At 42.2% G+C, this 13,073-nt stretch overlaps 1 protein-coding gene across 1 annotated transcript in view; it reads left to right on the plus strand.

Annotated features, from left to right (window-relative positions):
* The first annotated feature begins 378 nt into the window (after positions 1–378).
* Positions 379–13,073, plus strand: part of runx3 (RUNX family transcription factor 3) — a 28,131-nt gene continuing 15,436 nt past the window's right edge. Inside the window, exons 1-3 of the mRNA XM_030770911.1 lie at positions 379–636; positions 1,774–1,930; positions 3,387–3,491. Coding sequence (XP_030626771.1) covers positions 379–636; positions 1,774–1,930; positions 3,387–3,491 — 520 coding nt within the window. The remainder of the gene's footprint in view (positions 637–1,773; positions 1,931–3,386; positions 3,492–13,073) is intronic.

Here is a 13,073-nt window from a genome sequence, read left to right on the forward strand (position 1 = left end):
CAAACCGCTGCGAATGAGAGCTGAGGTCTGAGTTTGTGGTTTCTTGGTTTTGCTGAAGTCAGTGAGAAAACGGCGTAGTTAACGCTTCGCATGTTACATCCTGTGCTGCAGATATAGCGACACAAACCTAAGTATTTATTTTGTCGACACATTCAAAGCTTCAAGGCGAAAAAGTAAACAATTCTTCGAGCAGTCACTGGGAACTTTTGGACTTAATTAGCCTCTTGTTTTAATTGTGGGACCACGCACGAGTCTCCATCGTTGCGCTGGCTTTGACTGGGCATTTAACAGCACCTGAAAACCAAACGAGGAGCAACGCTTTCACGAAAGGCACGAAGTCTACTAAATCGTGAAGTGGCACTCACCCAAGCTGTTGTAATGCATATTCCCGTAGACCCGACCACCCCGAGACGGTTCACGCCGCCTTCCACGTCGTTCTCCTGCAGCAAGATTGGCGACAGTAGCGGGAGCATGGCCACCCCCGGACCGCTGAGGACACGACCGGAGACGCGGTCTGTGGTGGACGTTTTGGCAGATCACGCCGGCGAGCTGGTGCGAACAGACAGCCCCAACTTTCTGTGTTCGGTGCTCCCCTCCCACTGGCGGTGCAACAAAACCCTGCCGGTTGCTTTCAAGGTAACAGCAAACCACTGGTGGTTTTCTTCTGGTACCGTTTGACCATACTGGTGACTTGATTCATGCCACTGATGGTACCTCATGAGGTACCATCGTACCTCATGAGGTACGTTATGTGTTATGTTTTATGCGTTATGTGTTATGTTTTATCTTAATAAGCACAAAACGGATGGCAACAGCGTTTGTTCTTTTTAACTTCTGTACTTTGCAATGCCAGGGTAGAGATAATGTTACCATGAGCAATAATTTCTTATTCATCACAGATGACAGCATTTTCATCGCAAACATTTCAATAATTACATTTAATAAGTCAGTCATTCGTTATATGAAAAGAGAGCATCAGCACACTGAGAGGCAGGTTAATTTTTGCTGGGGGTTTTTTGTGCAAACTTAACCCCCTTTTCATCTTATTCCACGTCCTTTTAATATGATTATTTATCGTTAAAAGCAAAGCAACCGAAAATAATTTTTATTCCGTAATGATCCATCCATCCATTTTTCATGACAAATAATTATGGCCAGCGCAGTGTCACAAAAAGTGTAAAGTATGCTTTATAACGAGTACAGCGGTAATCTCCATATTATTATTATTATTATTATTATTATTATTATTATTATTATTACATTGAAATTATTATTACTGCGGGAGACCTAATATTATTTTCAAGAGTATATTTCATAATTCCGAGACAATATAGGCTCTAAATACTTTAACTCTAAGTTGGAATTTGGATGTGGATGTCGAGTATTTTTTTTATATATTATATGTCATTTGTATGTGGTAAAATGGCTTTAAATCTATGGTTTACATTTTTAACGTTAATGATAGTTTACAGGCTGAATGCCATAATCTCAGTCATCATTGGAAACCTCTTAGACAATTTAATTCCAGTGGTTAGTTCTGTTATTACTTCGTAAATGATATCCTCGTTACTTTATTTCAGCAATACCAATTTTTATATCATCTCCCAAATGCCAATTATTCACATTCACGACTATTACTAAAGTGTATTGTATTTTAATGTGTGGTTCTGTTTGTAGTTAGCGGGGTTCATGCCAGCGGATGCGGTTTTCAGTATTTGTATGTTCAGCACAGAACGCATGTTGTCCCCAGTTGACCGTGCTGTGTTTCTGTAGGTGGTCGCCCTAGGTGATGTTCCAGACGGTACACTGGTCACGGTGATGGCGGGCAATGATGAAAACTACTCCGCGGAGCTGAGGAACGCATCTGCAGTAATGAAAAATCAGGTTGCTCGATTCAACGACCTGCGGTTCGTGGGCAGAAGCGGACGAGGTGTGTAAAAAAATTCGCTGTTTTGAAGCCACATTATGAAATAGGCCTACATTCAAAGCAAAACTTTGGTCTAGCAGATTCTCATGCCTCGCCTGCGTCTCTATCAGAATAGCTAAATAAAGCTAGTAATGTATGCCGTTTTCAAGACTGTTTTTAAGGTGGGAAGTGACGCATCTTAAGTTCTCTGCTAGTCGAAGTGTTTACCCCCAGAGATTTTATTAAGGCGCAGAGAACACGCATCGTGACTACGCTCTTTCTGTTTTTTAGTCATCCAGATGTTACTCTGATGTGCTGTAGATTATGTAGAAGAAATATTAAAATGATCCGGCAGTTTAAAAGATTGTTTAAATTTCTGGTTAACATTCTTTATGATGGCCCAAATTATGCACCAAAATTATTTACATTAAGGAAAGAAATTTCCCCAGGTAGAAATTTTAGTGAAACGTTTGCTGCTTTAAATGGCTGGCTTGTTTACACACCTTAAAAAAACTAGGCCTACCTCTTACATTGCTAACATTCTTTCCCAACCTTCCGTCTTTTCCCCTTTCCCTCTCTTTCCTCCTGGCACAACTCCCGTGCGCTCACATTTTTCCTGTAAATGTTACACTTTAAATAGTTGCAGACGGATGAATGGAAAACGCTCCAGTCTCAGAATTAAAAGTACCTTTCATTTCTGCAGTCAATTACCCCACCCTAGGTTTTTTTTTCAGTCGCCACTACGTACTCAAAAGAGCTGTCTTTTTCCCTCAAAGCACTGCTTCATACTAAGTCTCATGGAAAAAAAAATCGCTCATTGTCCATCTTCCTTGTTCCGTTATGTACACAGGCACCTTCGAGATTCGTGCGAACGAATTAACAACGATCTTTTAGAATATCAGAGAAGCAAAATTGTGTGTTTGGGGTACAATCTGGAATACATTGCCTGAGTAATCCCGCCCCAAAATGTTTTGTTGAGCATCAAAGCAGCAGGACCGAATCTGTTTGAACTCTGATCCGCACAGGAGGCTTGTCATGTGTCCCTGAGCGTGTCTCCAGCAAGGATTTGATTTGTTCATGCAGCCAAATTTACGAGTCCGCAGTGAACTGATTTAAACCATGATTTGAACGTAATAATGGAGCAACCTGGCTCCGTTGTCTCCGCAGCGGAATAAGGTTGCGTCCCCCGCCTGTATCTGAGATTAAGTTTAACAGTTGACAAACTGAACAGCTCTTTCCTTTCAGTCCATCTATACCGTATTACACAGTAGTTTCACTGGCACGCTCTAATATCTTATCCAGCTAAACTAATTAGAAATGTTAATTTTAGTTTTCAACTTGTACGGTTTGCCTGTAAACTTCAACAATTAAAAATATCACTACCAAGTAAGTAAGAGGCTGAAATTTCATGGTAATGGGGACTAACGTTTTCTGTCACCAATGTTGTATTTTTAAGATCTAGCTTTTATCGCCCTTTCAGGAAAAAGCTTCACCTTGACCATCACTGTATTCACCGGACCCCCTCAAGTCGCAACCTATCATCGGGCCATCAAAGTGACCGTTGACGGACCGCGCGAACCAAGACGTGAGTACCGACGATGTGATATGTTATAGCAAAACTGTGCAAGAGTTCTCCTATATATGTAATGGTCATCAGTGACGCGAATACAAAGCCTTCTGTTCTGTTCCGTCCGAATGAGAAGGATTTACAATTAAACCTGCACGCACAATTGCGCACGCAGTACAGAGGTTATCACGCATAAACAATTTTACTCTGTACTTTAAATATAAGCGCTCTTGTGTTTTACGCTCTCAAGTTTAATCCACCCTGAGGTCTGTGTTCTGTTCTGTAAAAGAGAAAATTATGAATTTTAGAGTAATGTGTTTTGTGTGCGCTGTACGGTAAGTACTTGTGCGCTGACCTGCGCAACAGTGTGCACTCAGAGAGGAACCACATGGAGATGGAAAAGAGAGCTGTGCTGTTTGCAGTAGTTTAAAAGGTACATACAGTCCTGAATGAAGCTGAATATACTGAATGCACTCTGAGATAACGTTTGGCCTAGGTTGTGCCAAAGTTAAATGGATGTGCGAACTATGGACTGGAGTTAAACAGAGACTGCTCTGTGGGATGTGATGCAGTCAGTGGACTATTCTCAGTCGTGAACTGAAAGAGCCACATGAGTCATCTGTAAATGATACAAGGGTATATGGCCTTTACTGTGTGTGTGTGTGTGTGTGTGTGTGCGTGTCTGTGTGCTTGTTTTCCCAAAACAGATTGGTTGTGTCCATGAGAATGTGAGTTTGCCAGCCGCGCACACACAGACACACACACACACACACAGACACACACGCATGCACGCACACCGAGGCTCTGAGAGGTTTCTTAGCTGTATTTGTGTGTGCACATGTGTGTGACAGCTCACAACAGTTAGTGGTCAGCCAAGACTGCTAATCTCAGATGTCTACTATACCGCTTATTAAGACAAGTAATCTCCCCACCACCCAAACCGCTAAGGGTGGTAGGGTGCCTCTGAACCACAGATACTGAACGCTATGCCTCGCACTCCTGTCTTTGGTCAGAGAGGTTTCCCCCGGCCAGACCACAGAACAGATTGCTGATTTAACACTTGAAAGAAATATATGTTTTAGAGGTAACAACACAGGGTTAATTGCAAGACTGTACAGCAGCCCGTTACAGAACAGAAGCCTGGACATAGAGCTGTCTATCTAGTTGTCTTCAAGTATTTGTTTGATGATGTGTAAGGACATGTGTCTGCTTGCGTGTACTCTTTGTGGTTCCTAGTAAGACAGCGCTGGTCGGTGTCTCTTGCTCTATGCCTGGGTCAAAATGTCACAAACGCTCCAAGGGTGTCTAATAGGTCAGAACCCAAAAATGTGTGAGCACTGGTCACTCAGCTTGCGGATGCTCATTAAAGCCCCCTTTATCTCATGGCAGGGGTATAATTAACTAGATTTGCAGCTTTTTTTGTTGTGGATAAGATCATTGTCAAAGTTTCACTTGATTTTTTTTTTTAATTATTTTTTTTTAAGAGGATTTAGGGACAGCGTCATTTCTAAATGTGATTGCTAGTGCATCAGCGATTTCACACCTCATTCAACACCTTCCTCAGAAGGGGAACAAATATTTCTGAGAAATTCTTTTCAATGTGTTCCAGCAGCTATGACGAGCACATTTTTGTCCCTGTAAGCACTTCTTTTTAAACGATGTTGATAGCTTTCTTTCATAAGTCTGTCTGTAAGTTTGGACCTGATTAGAGATCTGTAGAACATCCCACACAATTTTGTTGTTATTTTCAGGAAGAAAGTTCATTCATTTATCAGTTCATTTGTTCTCACAGACATTGAAGGGAAAAAGACATACTGAAAAGCTCAACGTAACATTTGGTGAACTATTTTTATGTGCTATCACAGCAACGTCTCAGTAGAGGTCAGAACCGGTGTTAGTGTCACCGCTGAATGTGTGAAAAGCTACGCTGACTCATCTACCACTAATGAGCCTCTGTGTGGGACAGTTAGCATCCAAGACGCGTGTGTGTGGTTTCACGAAATGTCACACGGAATGTTCATTTTTTCCTTACCTTAAGTCAGCTTTGGTTCTTCTTGTTCTCATTGCTTGTGCGTGTGTGTCTTTGTGTGAGTATCTGTGTGTGTGTGTGTGTGTGTGTGTGTATACCTGTGTGTGTGGGGGGGGGTGTTTGTATGTCATGTAAAACTACAATGATAACAACAACAACAACAACAACAACAACAATAATAATAATAATAATAATAATAACAATAATAACAATAATAATAATAAGGTTTCATCTAAACGCATGCCCCATTTAATTTCTAGTAATCAGGGCTTGAGTAATATTTTCTGCTTTAACAGTGCCAGTTGACTGATGCCAATTAATATTTATCCACTGAGCTGGGAAACCTGATAGACAGGACTGCAGTTCCTCTGCAGCCAAATGCAGATGCGCATGAACATTCTCACACCCACAGCTCATAACACATATGCATACATACTATATATGTGCACTTCCATACAAACAGAACACTCCCTCAAAGCCGCAGATAGATGTGCAGCAGTAGAATGACACACCATTCTGTGTAAATCTAGAGGGACAAAAATGCGGTGCAGAAAATAGAGAAGATGACGAAAGTGTCAAATATCCTCCCTGCTGATGTATCAGTGTCATACCCCTCAACTTCAAGGTTTAAGTTTGTATGTGTGTGTGTGTGCGTGTGTGTGTGTGTGCGTGTGTCTGTGTCTGTCTGTGTATGTTTGTATGAGTGAGAGTGTGCGTGTTCATATGTTTGCTTGTGACAGTTTGTCAAAACTTATCCCTATGCCAAAAAAAAAAAAGGAAACTCAAGAAGAGAGAGTTGAGGGTTAAGCATTATTTGCATTTTGCACACACTGTACAAAGTATGCAAATCCAGAATAATGGCATTTTCTGTGTTATTTCTGAAGAGATATCACCATATCATGTGGTTAAACAAAGGAGGGACCAAGTGCCTGTTGATGTGTTTATGCTTGTGTGTGTATGTTTGTGTATGAGTGAGTGGGTGTGTGTGTATGTGTGTGTGTGTGTGTGTGTTTGTGTGTGTTAGGAGGACACCTGCCAGGTGTGTCTACCTGTAAATAAGGCCAGCCACGCCCAGGCTCCTTAAATCACTGGAAAGGCCAACCCTCCACAAGCTGTTGATTCAAAAGCCTCTTTGATGTCGAAACAGAGGAGCATGTTTTCAAAGCTGAGACCAGTTTCAATGCCAAGAGATAAATAGACAAAAATATGTCATGAGTCTCTGTACCAGCTCCCCTCCTTTTCCTTCTCTCTCTCTCTCTCTCTCTCTCTCTCTCTCTCTCTCTCTCTCCCTGTGTGTGTGTGTGGCGCATTTGTGTGGATGTGTGTATGTGTGTGTGTGTGTGTGTGTGTATGTCTTTGTCTGCAGGCTTGCGTGTCAGCAAGTACTGTAGACATTTAATGGTGGTGTCCTCAAATTGGTGTCATTTGTAATTTTCAGGGAAAAATTTTGTAATAAAAAGTCCCGTTACATCTGAACGCAAAATTATCCATGCTATGTTTGAGTTAGCGCATCCGTTCAATCGGCTCCAGGCACTCTTGATGAAAACTGGCGCCTTGCGTTGCCAGAGCAACAGCTGCAGCCCCCTGTGGGGTCAGTGGTCTCATCACACTCTACTCCTGTGAAACAAAAAGTGTGTGAAGACTAGATGTAGACATCTCCTTACTGCCCCCCCCCCCCAACCACCCACCCACACACACACACACACACACACACACACACACACACACACAAATCCCTCTAGGGTTTTAATGTGGTTCTCTTCCACTGAGACAATTGTGATCAGCATTGTAATTGACCAGTCATTCGTACATTAAAAAGAAGGAAAGAGAGAGAAGGGCATGCGGACAAACACTCATCAAATCAGTCCTGTCGTTATTTATTAATCACTCAAATAACTCTTCAAATATGATTCTAATAACGCTTAACTGTGGCATGAATTTCAGTTTGAGTGCCACGAAAATAAGTACCAATAATACTCAGATAGTACTCAACAGTGCTATGAAGTGACATACAGCAATACTCATGTGACATGATTATGTGCGTCATAGCCATCAAGCTAACAGATCATTTTTGTGATCATGCTGTAGCACACACATAGACCCACACACATCTGTCATTACCGATTTGTTTGTCAAAGTAAGTTGAATGTTACTATGTGTGAATAATCCTCTGTAAGCCCAAAGTGAAAGCACATTAGACTGAATACGTCTGCTCCAAAAGAAAAGAATTATGGCATCTGTCTACAGACTAACATTTTAGGTTTGTTGGGGGGGGGGGTTCACCTCCCTCTTGTCCTCTTTGTACCTGCATTTGCTTTTGAAAGGCTGTTTGAACATGGAAGTTATTTCAGTTGAAGGAAAACCAAGTTGCAGACTAACACTGACTGTGAAATGGAAATCTTTGGAACAAGGACCTGATCTTCTATTGCTCTAAAACCTTCTAAACTCTCTAAAACCATAAAAACATCTATTTCCAATTTATCATCCAACAGAGGTGAACAGAGCTCTGCCTTGTGTAGCTGTGGGCTTCCCTGTTTACCATGAATCCGATTGAGAGGAACATTAGTGTATGTGAAGGTAATTTAATAATAGATCAGGTCTCCATTTAGACCAAGTAATGGACTGTGAGCTGGGTTATTTTGTCCAGTGCAGTGAAATGAAAATAAATAGTTTAGTTAAATAACTTTTTTTTTTTTTTAGTTAAAACAGAGACATGGGGAGGAGGGGGGAATCCAGCTGTTTATTTTTCTTCTATTTTTAACAGTGAGTAAAATTCTGCAAAGCAACGGATTGCCCAAGATGTACAGTCCCACCCAGTAATGTAGCGGAGTCAGTCATCAAAAGAACAAACAAACAAAAAAAAAAAAGAGAGAGAGGAAGAGAAGGGGAGAGAGAGAGAGAGAGAGAGAGAGAGAGAGAGAGAGAGAGAGAGAGAGACAGTAAACATATAAGGGAAAACAGACCCAAAAGAGGTAAACTGCTCAACCATTCAAATGGACAGTCTGTCATCCTAGGATTTTATACCAGTTTCTGTGAGCTATTTTTTGGCTCAAGTCCATGTCCTATTGAGCTAAACCTTAGCTGAGTGCCCATGAGTTCACTAAAGATCACGAAGGGCAAAATGTAATTACATTGCAGGAGCTGAATATATATTGTATATAACAGCATATATAATTCTTGGTCATGAAGCTTTTTGCTATTTCTGACCCTCGACACTGTGTCTATCATAGAGGTGATGAGTAGCTATCAAGAATAAAATGTTATTTTTTAGGTTAGGCTTTCACAGGGTGCCGTCCTTATATCAACCTCATAGAAAAGCTAAATTAACAGTGTCAGTTTTAGGACAGAATAACTTGTTCACATATACACAGGAGACACACACACACACACACACACACACACACACACACACACAAACTTACGCACCCCGGACATTACAATAGTCTTATTTCCTTCTGTGTGTCTGTATGTGTGTGTGCCTTTGTGTGTGTGTGTTTATATGCGTAAAAGTGAAACCATTCACTGCATCTACCAGTTTCCTTTCCCACACTCATGTAAGAGTGTATACTATACGTGCACTTTCAAAGGCCTCTACATGCACTGCTCTCCTGCAGCACTTTTTTTTTACTAATTAGGTCTTAGTAACTCAATATTATAATGCAGAGATCACTCCTGTAACTCCTGTCTCTTTTGTACAGCCTAAGTCGCTCCTGTAATGCTGAGGTTACTCCTGTAATTTATGAAATTTGTTCAGTAATGCTTCCTTATTGCTTAGATTTCTCTAGCAACATTTGATTCAGTTAGATCAAGATTTAAAACATGCTTATGGCTGAGTTGAAAAACACACACTCACTCATATGTACTCTCAGCTTGTGCACACACTACATACTCCTGTGTTTCCCTGCTGCCTGCACATGCACAGTTAGACTTCACAAAAGAATCTGATTGCTGGAGTTGAACTCCAGAGTCTCTCTGCATTGTCACAGAGGATCCGGGTGCTTTGGTAGTGTCCTTTCATCTTGCCTGTCCTGACTCGTTTCTCAGACACCCTCTCCTGTCAGCCCGAGACGGACACACACCCCTCACTTCATCAGCTTTTATTCTCTCATGAGAAAAGGAGACAAAGGACAGAGACATGGAGAGAGAGAGGGAGAGAGAGAGAGAGAGAGAGAGAGAGAGAGAGAGAGAGAGAGGGAGAGGAAGAGCGACTGGAAGAGAGAAAGAGTTTGTGAAGGTTTCCCAGTTTAAGGAGGGGAGAGAATAAGGGACGGAGTTCTTCCAGCAGAAAAATCAGAGAGAGGAAAGTGAATTGTTTCTCAACACTGTTATCTCTTAGAGACTGGCTACACAAGGCGCCTAAAGAGAGAGAGAGAGAGAAAATAGAGGTTTTATTTCATACTGTAGACAGCCACAAGATCTGTTCAAGAATGAAACCCACATCCTCCTGGCGCCCTATAAACTGTGGCCAAAATTTGATTGGTCCATTTTGCGCCAGTGGTGACATCATCAGCCCTCTGGCTGGAAAGATGGCAAGACACAGACAGAAATACAAAGAGAGGCAAAGAGGGAAGGAGGGGTGGGGGTTAAGTTACTGAGGGGGACAGGAAAAGGAAGACAGGTGCATAAAACTGTGCTGAACAGATGTGAAAACGTCTTCACACTCCGTTAGAACGGAAGTTCTTATATTGCCTGACACCCAGAGCCACAGCCTACCTTACAAAACACTATTTAGTCTCAACTGTCAAACTGCACTTCTCGGCTACAGCAGCGGTCCTCAGCACACAGAAAAGAAAGAGAAACAGAGAGGGGGGGGTGGTGAAATATAGGGAGATAAGGAAGGAAGTGAGGGAGAAAGAGGCCTCTTTTGCTAGTCAGTTTCAACATGAACACAGTTAAAGAAATACATACAAATGCATACACACGTACACATAGGTGCGCGCACACACGCGCACACATGCACACGCACACACGCACATACGCGCACACGCACACACACACACGCAAACACACACACACACAACCTTGGACATTATAACAGTCTATCTCCTTCTGTGTCTTTTCTCCATCTGTCTGACTCATTCCTCAAGAGCGCATTTGAACCTCTCAACTCATAAGTGAGAATCAACATGATTGATAGCAACAAGTCATGACCCAGCTCAACAAACTCATAGACTGAAGAGCAAACACAGGCCAGCCAGCCAGCTACTAAAATCAGCACGACAAAAAACCTGGCCAACAAATCAGCCACCATCAAACAACCTCTATCTGCCCCTATTCAAACTCCCAGACACCACCAAAGTGTGACCTGACTGTTTTTCTCAGGAGTAAGTTTCAGCTTCTCAATTCAATAAAGCCTGTCCCAATCAATATCAAACACTTATCAAACGTTTCTCAAGTCTGTTTCAAAGCATTAATGTAAATATTTACACAGGGAGATATCCTAACGAAAAGGGGGTTCTGGGTGCAAGCCAGGGCACGCATTGGCCTTTGGAGCAATGAAGATTGAGTTTCTGCCTGGCTCAGCAAAAGCACACGCTGGACCCGTCTAGAGAGAAAGAACTTGTGTTTAAACGTGTTACTCCTTGGAAAGGGGAACATATGTTTCTTTCTTTTCAACGTTGGAGCAAAAAAAAAAAAAGGGGGGGATAAAGAAGTTAAAGGAAGGAAATGGGGTGTATCGAACTATTAATCAGGCAATGCTTGGGAGTGCTTTCAGTGCAGCCCTTTGAACAAACTCTCTGGGCTCTTCTAGCGTGGGCTTACTCGAGCCAAATGTCCGAGGACCGATCCTGGCTCGGCTAATACGGCCTTGGTCAGTTACGCAATCCGTTTCCCAACAAGTAGTGGTCAGTTAATGGAATTAAGTATAACGAAGGTTTAAAAGGATCATTTTTTTTTAGACAGTCCATTCACTGGAGCTGTCTATTGTATAAAACAGCCACCTACCTTATTACCTACGTCTCTCCGCTCCAGTAACTCCAGTAATTCTCCATGAACTCCATTTTAATGCCGCCTCTCAGTATTATGATTGTCGTAACAGCTAGACCAGGGCTGATGTTCAAGCCTGTCAAACTGGCTCCAAGTCCAAATCAAACACATTAATACGCTGTTATTCACTTCCTCTCCATAGTTTTTCCTACCCGAAAATTCGTTTAAAAATGACTTTATTCTCAATAAAAGATACATACGTTACATATTGGCTGTCTTCTACTACATTTATCAGATCCGAGTGATTTCAGGATGGCTTTGGTGAAAAGAGAGTATGAGTTAAGTCACTGTGTTAGAGCATTTTAAAGGACTTAACATTCTCTTTGGTATTCCTCTGTAACCTTGAAGAAATACACTCTGTATTCTTTTAATGCGGCCTGACATCTGATAGGCTTCTATTTGTAATTTACGTGGTGTGATGCAATGTGTGAATGTCTGAAACAGTTGTGCCCTACATAGACTGCATGGCATTTCAACAAAAACCTTACGATCACCAGCAATTGCCAAAATGTTTCCTGTTAGCTTCATGAAATATTCGCTAACATTAGCGCATACAACTGATCACAATTACGTCCACTGTCTGAGTGTGTGTGTGTGTGTGTGCGTGCATGCATGTGTGTGCGTGTGTGTGTGTGCGTGTGCGTGCCCATGTATTCCAGTCCTCCCTCGGTTGAAGCCAGTGTATTGAGCGCTATTTTTTTGGACTGGCTCCCTCATGGCTCCCTCCATTTGCCATGTCTGTCTTGTGGTTATGATATCATTAGGAGAAAAAGACGGCATTCCTGCCTAAGTGCAGCCTGACACATGAAATATTCATCCGCCCACAGAAACCTCCACTAAAGTGGCTCTGAAACCTCGGCCATGACCTCGCAGTCAGGCAGGTCGAAGCGGTCTACCCTCCATGGCCAAGGAGGGAACGCCAGGGTCGCTCCAGAGTAGAGGAGTTTAAACAGTAATATTTCTCTGAAGAGCTCTGGACCTGGTCTGTTAAACAGAGTCCAGACATTCGGCCACATGACAGTTCAATATAGGGTAACATACTCATCTGCACACAGTCTTCATCACTGCCTCTCAGTGCTTAACACTATTCATTAGTCATATGTCTCTACTTAACGATTTATGCCTTTTACACTTCATTTTTGAGAACCTGTAGAAAGGAGACACTTTGCTTCTCCTTTCTAGCAACCAAGCAATCAAACAGAGATCTACAGGTGGCCTCAAAGAACTCTCCCGAAGCCTGTATCTCAACTGCTATCAGAATGGATGGTTATCAGAATGGTGCATGGTGGTCAAACAGGGAATCTGTTTCCATAACTGATATGTTTCTCGCCTCAGTAGCCAAAGCCTGTTTGTAGGGCGTTCAAAGGCAGTTCTGAGGATAAAGAAGACAGTCATTTGACTTCTGTGTAGGATGGTTGTGTGAAAGTTGAGTGTTTACGTGTTTCCCTGAGTGCGGCTTTGTTTTTTTATGAGGCTGTATGGGAGTGTCTATGTGATAGTCAGTGATGCCCTGCTAATTCGAACGTGTTGTTGTATGTGTGTGTGTGCGCATGTGTGTGCATGTGCGTGTGTGTGTGTGTGTG

Source organism: Chanos chanos, chromosome 4, assembly GCF_902362185.1.
Source record: "Chanos chanos chromosome 4, fChaCha1.1, whole genome shotgun sequence".
Classification (NCBI taxonomy): Eukaryota; Metazoa; Chordata; class Actinopteri; order Gonorynchiformes; family Chanidae; genus Chanos; species Chanos chanos.